The 20,257-nt window shown below is 43.6% G+C and overlaps 1 protein-coding gene across 5 annotated transcripts in view; it reads left to right on the top strand.

The window, feature by feature from the left end:
• The window catches only part of HECTD4 (HECT domain E3 ubiquitin protein ligase 4), a 200,482-nt gene that overhangs the window by 97,786 nt on the left and 82,439 nt on the right, over positions 1-20,257 (top strand). For 3 of the 5 annotated variants that reach the window (XM_029055443.1, XM_029055428.1, XM_029055420.1), the window contains exons 12-21: positions 428-660; positions 1,688-1,833; positions 7,450-7,520; positions 8,007-8,112; positions 8,791-8,911; positions 9,612-9,740; positions 12,540-12,664; positions 14,032-14,185; positions 16,627-16,727; positions 18,539-18,737. In XM_029055443.1, coding sequence (XP_028911276.1) covers positions 428-660; positions 1,688-1,833; positions 7,450-7,520; positions 8,007-8,112; positions 8,791-8,911; positions 9,612-9,740; positions 12,540-12,664; positions 14,032-14,185; positions 16,627-16,727; positions 18,539-18,737 — 1,385 coding nt within the window. The remainder of the gene's footprint in view (positions 1-427; positions 661-1,687; positions 1,834-7,449; positions 7,521-8,006; positions 8,113-8,790; positions 8,912-9,611; positions 9,741-12,539; positions 12,665-14,031; positions 14,186-16,626; positions 16,728-18,538; positions 18,738-20,257) is intronic. The other 2 variants (XM_029055452.1, XM_029055434.1) reach the window with 1 other exon arrangement.

The raw sequence follows: 20,257 nt of genomic DNA, 5'->3' as shown, positions 1-20,257 counted from the left end.
ATTGGTCCCCAGTAAGCATGGGGACCAATTTTATGGCAACGTAAACTGTCAAGAAAAGATTTCAAAGATAGAGCTTTGGAACGAAGTCCATCTTCTGGCATAAACACCGTGTTCAGATTAGCTCGCCGGCACTGTGACCAAGAAACCAAAGCCTTCTTGACTGGAGAGCTTGAGAGGAATATGAGAAGACAAAGAAAATCAGACATCGCAGTGAGCAAACGTATCACGTCTCTTCTGTCGAGCGTGATGCGGTTGCCCTGTTCAGCCAGACATGCCCTCGTAGGAGAATTTCACTGTCAGCGATGCCTTTATGTGTGAAACGCAGCTCTGTGATACCTAATGGTTGAAATGCACCAGTAACATTGAATGAAATAGTGTCCCACCAGAATTAGCAAAATGTAATTTCCTACCATTTCTTTTCTTCTAGGAGAGGCTATAACCACAAATGAGGTTATAAACCAGTTATTGCACCATGTTGGTGCCATGTGCATCCATCAACTCAATCTTCTTGCAACCAACAGCAACTTGCCAATAACAAATTTTCTGGGCAAGCAACATCCGATCGAAGCGCACCATCTTAGCAGTATTTGTGATATTATGGAGAAAGCCATGGTCAATGGCGACACCTGTATTATACGCTGCATCCTTGTCGTCTTTCAGGTATCAGTGTAGTTTTTAAATAACTCGGTGAAAATGATTCTGGAAAGACAAACCCCTAAAAAAAAAATCTCACTAATTTTTACCGATTGCGTGTGGTAGGTTATGGTTTTCGATTTTTTGATCTTCTAAGTAATTTAATTTGATCACAGTGTTATTTACTGAACACTTACCGCGGGCAGAGACAGTGCTTCTCAGGCAATAGAAAGATTTCTATAGATAGAATAAATTAATAACTCAATCTTACTACAGCAACAGCATTGTAAGTTACAGATCTGAATTTGGAGAAGCAGCGTGGCTTGCGTAGAGCACAGAGCTGGGAGAAGGAAGGAACTGAGTTCTAGATCCAGCTCTGCCGCTTGTCTGCGGTGTGACCTTGGGCGAGTTACTTCACTTCCCTGTACCTCAGTTACTACATCTGTAAAATGGGGATTAAGACCATGAGCCCCAAGTGGGACAAGGCCCGAGTTCAATCTGATTAGCTGACGTGTACCCCAGTGCAGTGCCTGCCACACAGTAGTGTGCTTATAACAAATGCCGTGAGCCTGTTGTTGGGTAGGGATTGTCTCTAACTGTTGCCAAATTTACATTCCAAGCGCTTAGTACAGTGCTCTGCTCAATAAATACTATTGAATGAATGAAATACCATTAACAAAAAAATATAAGGTATTTCCTGTGACAGAAATCATAAGAACACCTAGAGGAGCAGCGTAGCTCAGTGGAAAGAACATGGGCTTGGGAGACAGAGGTCATGGGTTCGAATCCCGGCTCTGCTACTTGTCAGCTGTGTGACTGTGGGCAAGTCACTTCACTTCTCTGGGCCTCAGTTACCTCATCTGTAAAATGGGGATTAAGACAGTGAGCCTGACATGGGACAACCTGATGACCCTGTATCTACCCCAGCGCTTAGAACAGTGCTCTGCCCATAGTAAGCGCTTAACAAATAACATTATTATTATTATGGTTTGCCAGAGGAATTATTTTTCTCAGGGAATTGGCATTTTTAGTTGTAACCCCCATGTTTCCATAGGTGGTGTTTAGGTTTTTCTTCAGTCAACAATCGGAACGGAATCGAGACATCATTCGCCGTTCTGGGCTTCTACTGTGGCAACTCTTGATGGCCCCAAGAGACCAGATTTGCCCTGAAATCCAGAAGGAGGTCTGTCTCGCCATCAGGTAAACTGTTAGAAGATTTTATAGACACACCGTGTTGAATGAGGTACATCTCTCCTGGTTCTTCAGTCGCTCAATCACACTTACTATGCAGATCACAGTACTTACTGTGCTTACTGTACTGAGCCCTTCAGAAGTGGTTAGTTCCCCCACAAAGAGCCGGGGCCTTAAAAGGATAGCTGAGTTCAAGATCCAAATGCCTCGCCTCTACTCTTTGCTCAGCCGCATCTCCTTGTTTGTGCTCCAAGTTACCTTTCTTCTCTCTGAAAAAGGATATCAATTGATCGTAATTAATCAATTTATCTACGTCACCTTGATTCTATTTATTTGCTGTGGTTTTAATGAGATGTTCACCCCCTTGATTTTATTTATTGCTATTGTTATTGTCTGTCTGTCTCCCCCGATTAGACTGTAAGCCCGTCAAAGGACAGGGACTGTCTCTATCTGTTACCGATTTGTACATTCCAAGCGCTTAGTACAGTGCTCTGCACATAGTAAGCGCTCAGTAAATACCACTGAATGAAGGAAGGAATTGATCTAAACATTTCCGGTGCAAATAATTTCTTCGGTTCAGATGCCGAGGAGGGTGTGCAGGCACATTCTGTTCCGTGGCTCTAAGCAACCTCTTTATCCCAACTAACCACTTTCATTTTTTTTTCCTTTAACTGATGTGACTAGGTACTTTATGAGGCCTGAATAAAGATAATACTACTAATTGTGGTATTTGTTAAGCACTTACTGTGTGCCAGGCACTGTACTAAACACTGGGGTGGATACAAGCGGATCAGGTTGGACACAGTCCCCGTCCCACGTGGGGCTCACGATCTCAATCCCCAGATGAGGTAACCGAGGCACAGAGAAGTGAAGTGACTTGCCCGAGATCACACAGCAGACAAGTGGCAGAGTTGGGGTTAGACCCTCTGGCTCCCAGACCCGTGCTCTGAATGCTATGGATAGATCAAAAGCTCTTAGGATAAGAAGGAGTTTTTAATTTATTCCAGCTACAGAAATCCTTTCATTGCCTGAGAAATACTGTCTCTGCATGCAGTAAGTGCTCAATAAATACCACTGTGATTGAATTAAATTACTTAGAAAATCATAAAATCTAAAACCGTAATGTATCACACACAGTCGGTGAAAAATAGTAATGAGATTTTTTTTTTTTAAGAAGTTTGTCTTTCTAAAATCATTTTCACGAGGACGAGGGCATATGTGTGTATTTAAGAAATGATTCTTGTGTCTCATCTCTTCCACGGTTGGTTCTGGCAAATCTTATATTTATGCAAATACAGAGGACTATCTCTCGGAAGATGTGGGAGGGCCCCATCAGCGTTTAAAAGAGCAAAGGTTCTGCCCTTAAATATTTAGTAATGATCATGGTATCTGTTAAGCGCTTACTACGTGCCAAGCACTTTCTCACGATCCTCTCCTAACATTAGACTGTAAGCTCGTCTCTAGACTAAAATTCATTCCGGACAGGAGACTTGTCCGCTAATTCAGTTGTAGTGTACTTTCCCAAACGCTTAGTGTGGTACTCTGCAGCGTGGCTCAGTGGAAAGAGCCTGGGCTTGGGAGTCAGAGGTCATGGGTTCGAATCCCGGCTCGGCCACCTGGCAGCTGGGTGACTTCGGGGAAGTCACTTAACTTCTCTGTGCCTCAATTACCTCATCTATAAAATGGGGATTAACTGTGAGCCTCACATGGGACAACCTGACTCCCCTGTATCTACCCCAGCGCTTAGGGGAGTCAGAGTTCATGGGTTCGAATCCCGGCTCTGCCATTTGTCAGCTGTGTGACTGTGGGCAAGTCACTTAACTTCTCTGTGCCTCAGTTCCCTCATCTGTAAAATGGGGATTAACTGTGAGCCTCACGTGGGACAACCGCATTACCCTGTATCTACCCCAGCGCTTAGAACAGTGCTCTGCACATAGTAAGTGCTTAACAAATACCAACATTATTATTATTACTCTGCACTTAGTAAGCGCTCAATAAATACCTCTGCTCGATTGACCGAACGTTATGCTTGCTGTTGGTGCCTCCCCTCGCCTCTCAGTGGGATTCCGGACCTTTCCCCAGGGGACCCCTGGATCTCCTGGGAAGTGGGGCCCGGACAGCTGCGCGGGACCGTCGGAAGTGGGTAGGAGTGGGTAGGATTGGCTGTGGGCTGCACCCCCCGGAATCTCCATAATCCCTCTTCCTCCCTCTTCTCTAAGGAGCCCCATATAGTGGCAGCTGCCCTGAACCCTGCTAACTGTTGAAGAGCAGTGTGGCCTAGTGGATAGTGCACAGGCCTGGGAGTCAGAAGGTCATGGGTTCTAATCCCGGCTCTGGCACTGGTCTGCTGTGTGACCTTGGGCTAGTCACTTCACTACTCCGGACCTCACTTCCCTCATTCATTCAGTAGGATTTATTGAGCGCTTACTATGTGCGGAGCACTGGACTAAGCGCTTGGAATGTACAGTTCGGCAACAGATAGAGACAATCCCTGCCCATTGACGCGCTTACGGTCTAATCATCTGTAAAATAGGGATGAAGACTGTGAGCCCTGCGTGGGACAGGGTTGTGTCCAACCTGATTACCTTGTATGAGAAGCAGCGTGGCGCAGTGGAAAGAGCACGGGCTTTGGAGTCAGGGCTCATGAGTTCGAATCCCAGCTCTGCCACTTGTCAGCTGTGTGACTGTGGGCAAGTCACTTAACTTCTCTGTGCCTCAGTTCCCTCATCTGTAAATGGGGATTAAGACTGTGAGCCCCACGTGGGACAACCTGACTCCCCTGTGTTTACCCCAGCGCTTAGAACAGTGCTCTGCACATAGTAAGCGCTTAACAAATACCAACATTATTATTATTATTATTATTATCTACTCCAGCGCTTAGAACCGTGCACGGCACATAGTAAGCGCTTAACAAATGCCATCGTTAATTAAATAATATGTCTTATAGTTCTGTTGTATTATGCTCTCCCAAGCATTCAGTACGGTGCTGTGCACATGCTAAGCACTCTATAAATATGATTGATTGATAGATTATAGGGAATTAAGCTGTACGGTGGCTCGTCAGGAAAGGCAGGAAGATGGCGGAGTCCCCCGATATTCATTGGGCAGGGACTGTCTCTGTTGCAGATTTGTCCATTCCGAGGGCTTAGTATAGTGCTCTGCACGTAGTAAGCGCCCAATAAATACTATTGAATGAATAATTCCCATTCAGTCATGTTTGAGTGCTTACTGTATACAAAGCACCGTACTAAGCGCTTGGGAGAGTACCCTGTAACAATAAACTGACACATTCCCTGCCCACAACAAGCTTAAAGTCTAGAGTCCCAGGGCAGCACTTAAATCTTCCTTTCCTCTTACCTCTCTCCATCTGGGCTGACGCTCGCTACTTATTTTTTGGTTTAGCCACGGAGCAGGGCTCTGCAGCTGCCGCCGTGTGGGATGACCAGGGGAGACGAACATTAGGATCCTGGGAAAGAAGTCCGTGATCATTCCCGCCAACCCACTTGTCCATTTCAGCAGCTGTCAGGAGTCCCCTTTCAGGGAGATGCGGGACCCAGCGTACTTATTCCCCGTGAATAAACCAAAGCGTGAATACCCCTATTGGGCATAAAACCTGGGTTTGCTTATCATTTTCTATTCATAAAAGCATTCCTTTGGGGCAGAAGAGAAGAAGTAAAGAGAAAAAAACTGTTTTTATACATTGTTGGCTAAATCAGAAGATCCCTTTCTTTCCAAGTAGGGCCGTTAACCCTTATCTGCTTGATGTACTAGAATAAAGTGAATCTATCATTTGTATTTGTGGGGCACCTACTTTGTGCCCTGTTGTGCCCTAGGCTAATGTATTAATGATAAGTATGGTATTTGTCGAGCGCTTCATTCAATCATTCAGTAGTATTTAATGAGCACTTACTATGTGCAGAGCACTGGACTAAGCGCTTGGAATGTACAATTCGGCGACAGATAGAGACAACCCCTGCCCAATGACGGGCGCACAGTCTAAACCGGGGGAGTCAGCAAAGCAAAACAGAACAAAACAAAACAAGGCAACTTCATTCAGATAAATAGAATCATGGAGACATACATCTCATTGACAAAATAAATAGGGTAATATATACAGATATGCACAGTGCTGAGGGGAGGGGAAGGGGGAAGAGCAGAGGGCTGGGGGCGGGGAAGGGGAAGAGGAGCAGAGGGAAAGGGGGAGCTCAGTCTGGGAAGGCCTCCTGGAGGAGGTAATAGGTGCCAGGCCCTTGGGTGGATACCAGCAGAGTGGTTGGGAGAGTACATCCATAGCCGAAGACACGGTCACACCATCCAGAGTCTTAAAAACCATTGTGGGAGGCAGGCGTAAGTTACTTCCTCAGCAGTCAACTGTATTTATTGAGCACTTTCTTTGTGCAGAGCCCTGCACTGAGTGCTTGGGAGAGTACAGTATAACAGAGTTGGTAGACATGTTCCCGGCCCACAAGGAACTTAAAGTCTAGAGAGGGAGATAGACGTTAAAATAAATTACGGATGTGTACATAGGTGCAGTGGGACTGACGATGGGGTGGGTATCAGGTGTTTAAAGGACATCAATCCAGGTGCAAGGACTACACAGAAGGGAGAGAGTGTAATAATGATAATGTATTTGTTAAGCGCTATGTGCCAAGCACTGTTCTAAGCGCTGGGGTAGATACAGCGTAATCAGGTTGTCTCAAGTGGGGCTCACAGTCTTAATCCCCATTTTCCAGATGAGGTAACTGAGGCCCAGAGAAGTCAAATGACTTGCCCAAAGTCACACAGCCGATAAGTGGCGGATCCGGGATTAGATCCCGTGACCTCTGACTCCCAAGCCCGGGCTCTCTCCGCTAAGCCACGCTGAATGTAGGGGAAGCGAGCGCTTAGTTGGCAGCAGGTAATACCAGCAGTTGGACTAACAAGGACCTAACAGAAGCGCAGGTACGTCAGGAAGATATTTAAGTGCTAAGGCTGACGTTAAGTTGACATGCCTGGAGCACTGAGTATTAATTAGGAAATGCTTCCCGGAGGCGGGAGTTCCGTAATCGATATTTAGATCATCCAAGTATTGCCAAAAGATAGGCGGTTTTCACGCACAAAGTAGAAAGCTGAAAAGAGAATTTTTCCCTTTCAGATAAAAGAAGTCAGGCATGACCGCATGCATTACCGCAGGCATGGTCATATGGTAAAGTGAGGGATTGACAGTGATTTAGGTTTAGGTAAATTTAAAAATAAAATAAATCCTTTAATAAAGCTTCATGAATAATTCAAACTTTTCCATCAAAATTTTAAATAGTATTATTTGGAGTTCAGGTTCCCGAAACAGAAATATCTCAAATTAGTACAGCAGTTTTCTTTTTCCTGCGTGCTTCCACATAAAGGATCTCATTTTATCCTCACAACCTCCTTGTGAGGTAGAGACAGTGATGATTATCCCCATTTTACAGGTGAGGAAACCGAGATAGGAAGATTAAGAGACTTGTCCAAGACCCATAGAAAAACTGGGTTTTGTACCCAGGTCTCCAGACTCCCAGACCCAGAATCTTTCCGCTAGAAAACAAATTTCTATGTAATTTTCTAGGGTATGTGCGTTAAAGCTAATTTTAAATTTCCTTATCGTTGTAGCTCTGGTTTAAATATCCTGTACCCAGGGGAGATGGAAATGAATAATTTACTTAAACTGGTTCTAACCGAAGGTGAGAGTCAACTATTTTAATTAAAACATGAAGAATGTTTCTGTATTTGGGGGGAGGCACTGGATATTAAAATAAACTTACTCTCTGTTCCCTCTCTCAGGCAACTTTAATCAGCCATTGTTTGGATCCTGCTTTTATATTAACTTTCTAAAGATAATACTCCTCCTCAAGAAAAGCTTGCTGTAGAAAAAAAGGAATTTTTTTCCTTTAATGTTAAGAGTCTGGTAGAACATACAGATTGTTTCTTTTTGGGCTCCTGTATGAATGTTTCAACTGTGTGAACATCAGAAACTCAGCTTGCTTGTTTGACTTTGCGAGAAAGCCTTTGGGCATACTGTTATGAAAGAACGTTACCCTTACCTTTTTCTTTAAGGTAGTGCTCATATGTCGGCATGTTCACGGATTTTTCTTTTATTCCTCAGAAAGTTTATTTTTAGTTTTCCAAGTGCATTTTAAAATAATCTAAAAACCTGTGTCCTCTTCTAGGAGAGAGGAATACGGGGCTTTCCCAGCTCCGGGATGTGATCCTGACTAATTTAACAGAACAGCTGCAGAACAACAGATTCGGGAGTGATGAAGATGATCATTACAGGTGATACAGAATCTTTCATCATTAGTCATTTTTTCCTTAATAACAGCCTTTAAAAAAAAAGTAGGAGGTTTTTGTCTAAATCTGTTTTGGCAGCATTGCTCATTTCTTCTCTTATTGCATTTTGGTCCAACGTGAATCGTTTGAGTACTTGATTCAGTTGCTAAGTGATCTAAATTCAGTTTGGGGTATTGGAAATTTTTTAAGGGTTCTGATGACATTTTCACGTAGTCCTGAATCATCTTATGACATTAAATAAAAAATATTCTCAACAGAATTATTTTGAAAAGGTAAAACTCCCAAACCATTTTGCATTTAGCAGGCTTCACCCTAGTAAAAGTTTTTGAGAAAATCTCAGTGGTAGGACTTATTGTTAAGAAATAATATGTTTCGCTCTGAACAGTGAACTGTCCTTTTTAAATTGCGAGTTGTCAGTATTGTTGTAAATGATACCCCCTACTAGATGAACTGCCTTTTTTGTTTTTAGGTCACATTGGTATGACTGGGGATTTGATTCTCGCATTAGGTTTAAGGGATTGATATCTTTGTTGAATTTGGTGATTTGGCAGTTGGGAATTATGATTGTGAGGTCAAGGAAGTCGGGATTCAGATGTGTGAAATTAATCCTTCTGTTGATAAGCTACCAACATTTTATCATTAAATCTCTCCTGAATTTTAAAGACTAAATGATGAGCTATTGCACTACATTCTGAAGATTGTTGTTCGGGAATCCTGTATCTTAATCACCAAGTGCCAAACTGTCTCTAAAGATGATTTTCAAAAACTCCTTTCAACCGTGCCTGTAAGTAAAACGAATTTGATGAGAGCAAAATTGTATCAAACTCTTTCTTTTTCTATTCTGTTTAGGCACAAACCTTAAGGTAGCCTTCAAAAGAAGCAGTTCAGAAGTGTATTTCTTTTACCAATACAAAGCTAAACAAATGTATCTGGCCCTCCTTCAGCCAAAAAGACAAAACCCTAATTTCCTCACTAAAATCCACTTCGTGCACTGAAGTGTCAAATTGAATGTATGTATGGATAATTTTATTACTGTTAGACTGATGTTCATTTCTCGTAATGAATTCCTATTTGGAACGTTTTGTTTTTTTAAAAAACAAAGCATCATGGTGTGTTTTACAGAGGGAGATAGAAATCTAAGAGAGCACTTAAGAGGGTTGGGCAAAAAATCTTCTCTAATGGAGGTTTATTTGAGGCCAAAAAAAAAAATAAGCCTGCGATTTTAAGTGGAAAAATGAAGTATTTTTGTAAAGGGCTTAGAGCAAGGAGAGTGTGAAATGTTGCAGTAGCGAGGAGAAAGGAAGATGGAGATTTAGAAAATTTGCCAACCTGTCCACACAGCTGCCGAGCAAAAATACCTCAACTGAGAGAAGTAACGTGGTATTTTTCTTTCTGTTTTCCTGTCTATCTTTTAAAGGCCTAAGGGTTACGTGCTCCCTTCTTTCATTAGTTTAGATCATTTAAAGACTTTATTTGTGTTAAAGGCTGCATCATCCTGTTTGCGGTATCTGATGGCAGTACAGAACCACCTTCTCAGTAATACTATTTTGATTAAACCCGATGAGAACGATGACAGTGACAACTCCTTGCAGGGCGAGACATTGAAGGTACAGGTAAACACCAAGCTTTATTCTAATGATGCTTTCTACTCAGGATGATGTATAGAGACGTGGAAATCACAGGGTTACTGGCAGAATTTCTGCATCCGTGTTGGATCCCACTGGGTGGATGCATTTTCACGGCAGGCCAGTACTGGATCGTACATTATCTAGGGTCTTAGTGTTCATTCATTCGTTCACTCGTATTTATTGAGCGCTTACTGTGTGCAGAGCACTGCACTAAGCACTTGGAAAGTACAGTTCAGCAACCGATAGAGACAATATGCTCTTTCTAAATTTGTGACGCCATCGTGGTTAGTCATTTCATCTTCCCCTGTCAGTCTTTCTTGATCTTGGGCTTATTTTTTTCAGATTTTCAAAATGAATCATAAATAATAATAAGGATGGTATTTGTTAAGCGCTTACTACGTGCAAAGCACTGTTCTAAGCGCTGGGGGGTTACAAGCTGATCAGGATGTCCCACGTGGGGCTCACGGTTTTAATCCCCATTTTACAGATGAGGTAACGGAGGCACAGAGAAGTTAAGGAATTTGCCCAAAGTCACACAGCTGGCAAGCGGCGGAGCCGGGATTAGAACCCATGACCTCTGACTCCCAAGCTTGGCCTCTTTCCACTGAGCCACGCTGCTTCTTACACCCTAAATATAGAAACCCTCTGATACGTGATGTGGTCACTAGGCCGGAGGTCACGTGTAATCGATCATTTCCCAAACTGTTTTGGACAGTTTCAGTTTCAGGGAGTTGTGTCACTCCCTACTATTGCAGATGGCTTTCAGAAATCAGAATTTAGTTTTCTTTTTGCAATTTTGAGCCATTATCTTTTAGGCAATTTAGGGTTTTTTTTTTCACAACTCATAACCCATCTTGACCTATCTGTAATTATCTTTTGAAAATCTGCTTCTGCCCAGAATCAGTGATTTTGTTCCAAAATGGTAATTGCAATATGCTCAAGATTTTAATAGCCATCGTTTTTAATGTCATTTCAGCAGATACTTGAGTTTGTTTGCATTTTTATGCTGAGATTTCATTGCTGGGGCGAGTTATTGAAACATCAAAAAATGAGCTGTTTCTACTTTAAAACATATTGACCCAAATGCATAAAAAACCAAAACCAAAGTTTCAATCCTTCCAATTCTATCGTGAACATTCTATGATTCGATAACTTTTTTTCTGAATGCAAGCTACTTTATGCGTTTCTATAGAAAATAAAGATTTATATTATAATGGCATTTGTTAATCGCTTGCTATGTGCCAAGCACTGTTCTGAGCGCTGGGAGGATACAGAGTGATCAGGTTGTCCCACGTTGGGCCTCACAGTCTTAATCCCCATTTTACAGATGAGTTATCTGAGGCACAGAAAAGTCAAGTGACTTGCCCAGAGTCACACTGCTGACAAGCGGAGGCGGGATTAGAGCCCATGACCTCTGACTCCCAAGCCCCGGCTCCTTCCACTGAGCCACGCTGTTTCTCTAAGAATGAGGGAAACCTTTTTGCATCTGATTGATCTCTCCCATAATTTTATGAATCATCCGTCAGTCGTATTTATTGAGCGCTAAGTGTGTGCAACGCATTGTACTAAGTGCTTGGGAGAATACAGTATAAGAACAAACACATTCCTGACCACAAGCTCACAGTCTAGAGGGGGAGACAGACATTAATGTAAATCCATAAATAGATATTTAAATAAATTACAGATATATATATATATATATATATACACACACAGAATAATGTGTAGTAGTCTTTAACTGCCTGCTACCTTGAGTCTCCTTATTAATAATAATAATAATGGTGATATTTGTTAATCGTTTACTGTGTGCCAAGCACTGTCCTAAGCGCTGGGATAGATACAAGCTAATCAGGTTGTCCCACGTGGGGCTCACAGTCTTCATCCCCATTTTCCAGTTGAGGGAACTGAGGCACAGAGAAGTTAAGTGACTTGCCCAAGGTCACTCAGCAGACAAGTGGCGGAGTTGGGATTAGAACCCACGACCCCTGACTCCCCAGCCCGTGCTCTTTCCACCTAAGCAAGGCCGCCAATAAATGCACTTTTTTTAATTGTCCGTTTTCAAGTTCAATGGGTGTGAAGTACCAAATAAAAACTAAACTGTATTGTTACAGAATTGTGATGCATTCATCTCATTTCTATTCAACTTTTATCCCCCTCCCCTCTCCATGTACCGTTTCCCTGCTCAGTTTCTTTCTTCAGCAGTGTCCATAGCACCTAAGGCTGTCTTCCACCTGTGCGATCTCTAGTCTGGAATTCTGTGGTGCTGGATGAGATTGGGGAAGATGCCTTTCCCTTTTAGAGGCTGGGTGTGCCTCCCTATGATAATGTTGGCATTTGTTATGTGCAGAGCACTGTTCTAAGCACTGGGGTAGATGCAGGGTAAGCAGGTTGTCCCACGTGAGGCTCCCGGTCTTCATCCCCATTGTACAGGTGAAGTAACTGAGGCACAGAGAAGAGATGTGACTTGCCCACAGTCACCCAGCTGACAAGTGGCAGAGTCGGGATTCGAACCCGTGACCTCTGACTCCGAAGCCCGTGGTCTTTCCACTGAGCCACGCTACTTCTCTGCCAACTTGTCCTATGAAATACCGGTTATTTGTGCCAGCACTCCGGGGCTTAGAATCCCATACCGCCGTGCCTAATCGAGTCGTAAAGTGAAACTACTTCTGTGGGTTTACCCGATCACCACATAAGCTAATGAGGACGTTCATCGCCTTCGTTTTCCTAAATTGTCATTTTCTGTTGATTGGAAGTACAGCTATAACTGTAACCTTTCATATCTAGGAGCTAAAGACCAGCATTTTGGCTCTGGCGACCCAGATCTTGACCGGATGTGATGAAGTTTTAGAAATGCTACAGCAGGTCACGACCGCTCTCATAAACAGTGACACCCCTGACCGTGAACAGAGGTGAGTGAGTAACTCTGAAGGTGTAGCCTAAATGCATAAGTAGCAGATGAACTTCATAAATGAATGCTAATTCTATCAAAAGGTAATTTAGCTAATTTGGGATAAACTGTGGCAAGCAAAGAGCTTTATGCCTAAGTAGCTGATATCTGACTCCCTGAACGGCTCCCATCCTTAGGGATTTTTAAATGAATCTGTAGTTAGAAAAGCCAGTTAAATTCTTCCAGTGACCCAAAACTTTGGAAAAGATGACATTCATCTTGGACTCTATTATAGGTCCTGTGGAGAGGTTTGCTCCAGGGGCAGATGTGACTGTTGGGTTAAGACTAGAAGACCTAGATTCTTATTCTGGTTTCAATAATCTGGAATTTATTATGAATCTTTTCCTTCCCCAACTCCAATTTCCTTCCCCGTCTCTAATTTCCTTCCCCAAGCGTAACACAGAAATAACGATGAAGCGGTTATGTCGGTGCCCTCCGATTCCACCGCTTCCATTTCCAGCAGAAAAGAGGCATTAGAGCCCTGCGTGGGCTGGGCCTTTGGCCCCTTAAGTACCCAGTCCTGACCCCAGAGCCATGTGCCAGGTTGGATGGCAAGCCAACCCGAACCAAACTGGAAGTGGTTGCCCCCGGGGACCGCTAGAGAGTTAGAGTCCCACCGGCCCCGGGGACGTCTGACCTGGGCCGAACTGGTGGAGATTGGCAGTAGAACCCTAGCCCGTACCAAGGCCTCCCGACTCAAAACTCCCCAAATGAGGCAGAGGCGTTCCGGGTAGCTTACGGGGCCCGGGGCACATCAAAATCTAGTTCGACCCAGCTTGGTTCAGTTTTGGAAAGCCCGGACACAGGCCCTCGGGCTTGGGATCTGTAAGCCCAGCCAGTATAAGAGGTGGGAGTAAGTCGAATTACACCGCGAGCTATTTGTCTCCTTCCTTCCTTCCTGGACTGCAGTGGCAGGGGAGTGGCTGGAGGTCTTGTGATGTGCGTGTCTACCTTCCACGCTGCCTGATGGTCATCGTATCTGCATATCCTCTTTACTCCTGTGTTGAGATTCGGGGTTTAAGGTTTGGGAAATGTTTTGAAGATGGGAAACTCTACTCAAAAGGAGCTGAATCCACCCCCTCCTCGGCCCATGGGAAGTGTGTGAATCATTTCATGGCCACTCTTCCCCTCGGTTGTGGGGAAAGGAAAAGCATTTGTTCTCAAGGGTAAATTGAATGGAATTGTTAGAATTGCTTTTAATAAATCGGTGTAAGCTTAGTTTATTGCTGGGTCTTCTGGGAAATGGAAGGTGGCATTTAACTGTCTCTGCCAATTACTTGAACATAACTTGGGTTAACTGGCGGGGGCGTGTTTTGAAATGTTTTGTAGGTTAAAAGGCTTGGAACAAGTTACGAAGGCTACCATGCTCGGTCACCTTCTCCCGGTATTACTCACTTCCCTGATGCATCCAAATCTGCAGACTTTGACAATGGCTGATGCATTGATGCCTCAACTGGTTCAGCTTGTCCTTTACACCAGTCAGGTATGGCCTACTGAATGATTAAATAAGCTATCTTATAAGCTTCTAGACTTGATGTTGGGTGTGTTTACGTGGTGTTTAAGGGCGCGTAGAACATACGCTTTGGTTTTCTGTTGCATAGTTCGGAGAGAGGAAAAAAAAACCATTGATAGGAGCCAGAGAAAAAGATTTGGCAGGGAGAAAAATTTCATGATGTCCAGAAAAGTAACCTGGACATACCAGAGCACTGACCCCTTGAGGGAGTTTCATTTTTTCTTTCGCTTGGCTAAATAACTAGTCCTAACACCCTGAAAGCTTTCACGGCAGATGAACTATCCCCTGAGGTCTGCAGCAGATATGCTAATATAGAGTAATATCTCTAATGAAGCCAGTGAGTTATAACCGATGCCCCCATCTGCATTTTCTACTCTCCTTGCCGGTTGTTGACAATCCAAGTAAACAGTGTATTACGTTCGCAGTCTAGATTGGAGTCTCCCTTTGACAACCTCGACCCTGAGGCTTTGGGGCCGAGAACGAGCACGAAAGGCAGAAGCGTCGTGGCCGGGGGGAGAATCAGAGGCTTTGGGTTCTAATCCCGTCTCTGTCAATTGCTTACTGGGTGACCTTGGACAAGTCACTTCTCTGCACCTTAGTTCTCCCATACTCCCTCCTACTTAGACTGTAGCCCCATGCGTGATGAGGACTCTGCGTCCAACCTAATCAACATATATCTACCCCAGTGCTTAGAACAGTGCTTGACCCATAGTAAGCATTTTTACCAATAAAATTAAAAAAGGGATTTATTAACAGTGCCTTTGGTCTGTGCAGTAATCAATCACCCAATGGTATTTAGACTGCAAGCTCCTTTTAGAGTATAAGCTCTTTATTTGCAGGGATCATACTCTCCCAAGTGCTCAGTACAGTGCTCTGCATACATTAAGCCCTCAGTAAATACTCACTGAGGGCAGGGAATGTGTCTCTTGTTGTACTCTCCCAAGCGCTTAGTACAGTGCTGTGCACTCAGTAGGCACTCAGTAAATACAGTTGAATGAATAAATGCTGCTGATTTTTTTTTTAGCGCTTACTCTGTGCAATGCACTGTACTGAGCACTTAATAATTACGGCATCTGTTAAGTGCTTACTATGTGCAAAGCACTGTTCTAAGCCCTGGGGAGGATACAAGGTGATCAGCTTGTCCCACGTGGGGCTCACAGTCAATCCCCATTTTTACAGATGAGGTAACTGAGGCACAGAGAAGTTAAGTGACTTGCCCAAAGGCACACAGCTGACAAGCGGCTGAACCGGGTTTTGAACCCACGACCTCTGACTCCCGAGCCCGGGCTCTTTCCACTGAGCCACGCTGCTTGGGAGAGTACAGTGTGATAGAGTTGGTAGATACGATCCCGGCCCACAGAGTGCTTCTAGACTGTAATCCCCTCTAGATTGTAAGCTCACTGTGGGCAGGGGAGGTGTCTGTTTATTATTATAGTATTCTCTCCCCAGGTCTCAGTACCGTGCTGACGACACAGTGAGCGCTCAATAAATACGATCGAAGGAACGACTGTGCTTACAGCCGCCGGTGGAGGCAGACGTCAATAAATTGGATAGAGGGGAGCTAGTAAAGTACGGGAATAGCATCGCTTGCACTGTCTTGTTCCCACCAGTCACGTTCCCCCTGGGGGACAGGCAGCAGTGATTGAATAAGTGGGAAAAGGTGCAGCACACGACAAAGGGCACGCAAAACATTTACTTCTGTGCAGGACCTATTTATGGCCACAGTGACCACAGCAGAGAGCACCGTAACCCAGCAGGCCGCCCTGGTCTTCGCTTCCCATTTTAAACGATTAAAATTTTCAGGATTCCTGCTGGGGCTGGCCCCCTCACAGAAGGCCCCAGGTAGTTTCTCTGTCAGGATCCTTTCCCACCGATGACATAGCCCCGGCAGCCCCAACTTGCAGAACCGGGATTAGAACCCAGGCCTTCCGACGGGCAGAGCCGCGGGCTTTCAACTGGACTTAGCGGGGGGGCTTGAATGAAAAAGATGATGAGCAGTTGCAGGTGCAGGTGATGCTGACTGAGCCAGACCAAGAGGGGTTGAATGGGACTCAGGGCACTGAAGTCTATTTCTAGCCCCGTCGTCAAACTAAGCAGATGACCGTAGGTTTATCGTTTTACCTTCTCTGTGCTTCAGTTCGGTCACCTATATGACCTCAAGATGATGCGTAGCTCGTTGTGGACAGGGAATGTGTCTGTTATATTGTTAGGTTCTACTCTCCCAAGTGTTTAGTACAGTGCTCTGCAAACAGTAAGAGTTCAGTTAAATAGGATTGATGGTTAGTATGGGGAGAATAAAAGACACAAATTCTTTGTAGGAAGGTACCATGTAATATGCAGGGAAGGCTTGAAGGGGGTGATATTATTTCAAACTGGGTATGTGGCTTAAAGTGTCATGTTTTGTGTTTCAGACTGCCTTGTTGCTTAAAACTCAGTCTCCGGTTTTTTCTGAAATGGGCTCTTCCCCCTGTGGTGCCTTAGATCAGAAGGGCAAGCTGTTTCCAGATGAGAGGTGATTGCTGCTCCATCTTCAAGTGTAACCCGTACAATATTTGCCTAGTAAAAGCTCTGAATCCTTTTTATCGCCGTGGGGCCCTGGCAGGGAGATAGAACTTGAAGAAAGGAACGTGAGAATCAAAATTTTAGTTGTGTATCAGAATTCGTTGAAGATTTGGGAAAACGGTTTGCAAGATTCACTTGATTTTCATCCACTGAAATGCCGAACTGTTCAACCTCTCTCCTGAGTTTTCAATGCAAAAAGCGGAGTTGTAACAGAAAACTATAGAATCGTATCGGTGCAGTGAACGAAAACAGAATTGATCCAAGTCCAGTGAATAAGTTCTAATGGGTTAAAGGCCATTTCTTCCAAAGTTCGATCCTTATATCTTAGACATGTAGTTGATCTTTAGTTTTTTAGGTTTTTTTAAATTAAAAGTTAAGCTCATTCACTCGGGCTCCTTTTAGAGGAGTAATCGTAATAAAAAAAGAAATCTAGTTAGCTTCTGAGTGCGGAATATTTACTACAGCAGATCAGAACAGCTCCTTTGCATTTCATTTTTCTGTCAGAGAACTTAAAATGCCTATTTTGTAGAGCGATCAGTACATCTCTGACTTTTCTCTTGAAGAGAGTGCCCCTTAAGTATTAGTATTCGGAGGCCAAAGCTATCGCTTGCACATTCATTACTATTACCTTTTTCAGTCTCAACCATGGGGATTTTTGATGTGTACTTTTGCTTCCTACTAGTTGCTTCTGATATCACACATGATTTTTGAAAAATAGTATTGCAGTGCATGCTGTGTATAAATAGTCATTGACTGAGTGTACATGGGCCAAAACAACAACATTGATTGGGGGGAAAAAAAAAGAATCACGAGCCTCCGTATTTTTAATGACACAGGAGCAACCTCTTTTCCACACCGATCAAAGGGGCTTCACAGTCAGTTCTTTTTCGTATTTCCATTGAGTTGAAAGCCATTTGTTTGAGCCCCTGAAGAAATGTCATTTTCGTAGGCAGATTATTCGTGTCTTTTAATTGACCTGGGAGACCGCCCGGCTTCCAGGGTGGCTGGGGACTCTTCCTCGCTTCTATCACTCAATTTTGAATGTATTCAGATTCTGAGTACTGCCGTAAGTTTCCTCAGATCAGCAGCGGAGCATTCAACTCTGTGGTTGCGTCCTCATGTGTGTCTCTTAGGTATCCTAAGAGACCCACTTGGCTGGCAATCGCTGTTTAGGAATACTGGGAGATTCGCTCTTATCTCCTGCCCCTTCTGCCAGCCTGACGGAAGAAGCAGCTGTGCAGGGTGGCCACAGGAAGGGGACTTGATTAGGGGCTCCAGATGCCAACTAGTAAACAACATGGTTCTTCAGGTGGGCTCCGGTGTGGGATGTGGGACCCAAATCCCTTAATACGCTTAATACAGTGCCCCGCACACAGTAAATATTCAATGAATACGATCGAATGAATGAACAATAGTAATGATGGCATTTGTTAAGCGCTTACTATGTGCAAAACACTGTTCTAAGTGCTGGATGTGTGGTACGAGGAATCACAGGCATCACCCAGGCTCCCTTCAAAAGCGGTACTGGGCATTAGGTTTATTCCAAGAAGCTTTGGATTAGAAATAGAAATTCCCAGTAAAGGGTGAAAAAAATCTCTGAAGTGTATTTATCCCATGTACACTTGACCAGACATTTTTTCTGTTGCCCATTCGATTGGAATTCTTAAAATTGAGTCTTGAAAAAGCTAGTGTATTTTGCTCTCTTTTGGTTTTTTGGTCCCTACTCTTAACTCAATTTAGCGTCTCTCTCCCTGGTTTTAGAATGCTGGAAGAGAAAGAAGAACCAGGCTTTCTCACTGGTTTAAAGATTCCTGCTCCCTGGGCTGCAGGGAAGACTGTAGAAACAGTTCACCCAGTCAGGGACAACTATAAATTCAAAGAAACGGTCCACATCCCAGGAGCCCGTTGTCTCTATCTTAGATTTGATAGCAGATGTTCTTCACAGTATGATTATGATAAGGTAAGCAAGGACCAGCCTACCGAAATTCCCCTACATAATGCTCTGATTGCTTAAATGCTTCTTATTTTGCTTTGCTACTTGTCACCATTCGTGCACCTTATTTCGGTTTGCAGAAAGTAATACTTCACAATGTTTGCGCTATGATAGAAATGTCTTCTATGAAATTAGCGTATGATTTGTACCTCCAAGAGTTAAGCAAAACATCAAATTCTCCTTTGTTCTTTGCCGGGGGGGGGGGGGTGGAGGGGGGGGTGGGGTCGTTCCAGAACTTCTCTTATGCCTTCCCTGTATAAAAGGCCAAGATTCCATTTACATAGGAAGACCAGAATGCTCAAACCCAGATCCACCATATGAGCCTTAGAAAAGAAAAATCGCCTTTCAGAAAGATGGAATTGCCACAGGATTTGTTGCAATTTTTATACCCTCATTTCCTCCAAACTGTGGGTCCAACCAAATGTTGGAGAAGTTTTTCCTGCCATAGTGATTTACAGTTTAACACCAAAGACAAATTATGAGCGTAGTCAAGTGATTTAGAGGTTGGAATGCAAGGTTTCTGGGGTTTGCAGAATTCAGCTTATAGAAAACCTGAGAAGTAACTTAATAGCCATTTTCAAGAATGAGAAGGGATGTTGTGTGAAAAATGCTGACCAGCTGTTCTCTCTCCACTGAGGACTGAACATGAGCAAATCAATAAAAAGGAGGGTGACTGAAATCTGAGGAAGAAGCAACATGTCTCCATGTATCAGCTTTCAGACATCAGAAAAATACTTTTTAAGATTTGCTTATTTTCAGAACTGCTAGCTAGATTTCCATTCAGCACTAGAAACCATCACTACTCTATTCTGCTTACCCGTATTCCTCAATGGAAAAAATCCTGTCTTTTTATGTCTCAATTCAGTTCCCTTTAATTTGAAAAAGCAGCTAAACTAAAAGTTGAATTTAGCCATCAGTTATTCCCCTTGTGGGCCACGGGAAAGACCATGGGAAAAGGCATTCTGCTTTTTTACCCGTGTGGTGTGCTCTTCTGTATTCGGTATCCCGATGCTCACCGTTAAGGTTGACACTTCCAGCCAAATATTAGGGTATGGGAAATATCAGTGTCAGAGGCAAAAAAACGACGACGACATCGAAACTAAAAGTGCCACCCTCCAAATTACCATTTTTCCATAGTCACAGTTCTTGAAATTTGAGAAAAGGGTAGGAATGTGTAAAAAGGTCAAAAAAGCACAGGGGTGGAAACCATGTGAAAGACTATTTATTTCATTTCCCTGCCCCTCTGCTCATTTTAAAAACAGTTCTCTGGCATTCCCTTTCACCCATTCCATGATTAGAGTGTTATTAGATTTATCTTTCATTTATTGCTTTTATTAATTTTATTTCCTTTCCCAACTCTTACTCATTCGTGTTCGTTTCGTTGTTCTGCTATGAGTCGATTATAGCTTTCTTTCTATTTATGTTTGCTCAGCTTACTCGAACCGAGGAAATCTTGATAGAGCAATTGCGCAATTATAAGTAACTTG

The sequence above is a fragment of the Ornithorhynchus anatinus genome, chromosome 2, assembly GCF_004115215.2.
Source record: "Ornithorhynchus anatinus isolate Pmale09 chromosome 2, mOrnAna1.pri.v4, whole genome shotgun sequence".
In the NCBI taxonomy this organism is placed as follows: Eukaryota; Metazoa; Chordata; class Mammalia; order Monotremata; family Ornithorhynchidae; genus Ornithorhynchus; species Ornithorhynchus anatinus.
The sequence above is the reverse complement of the archived record's forward strand: the minus strand, read 5'-3'. Positions and strand labels throughout refer to the sequence as shown.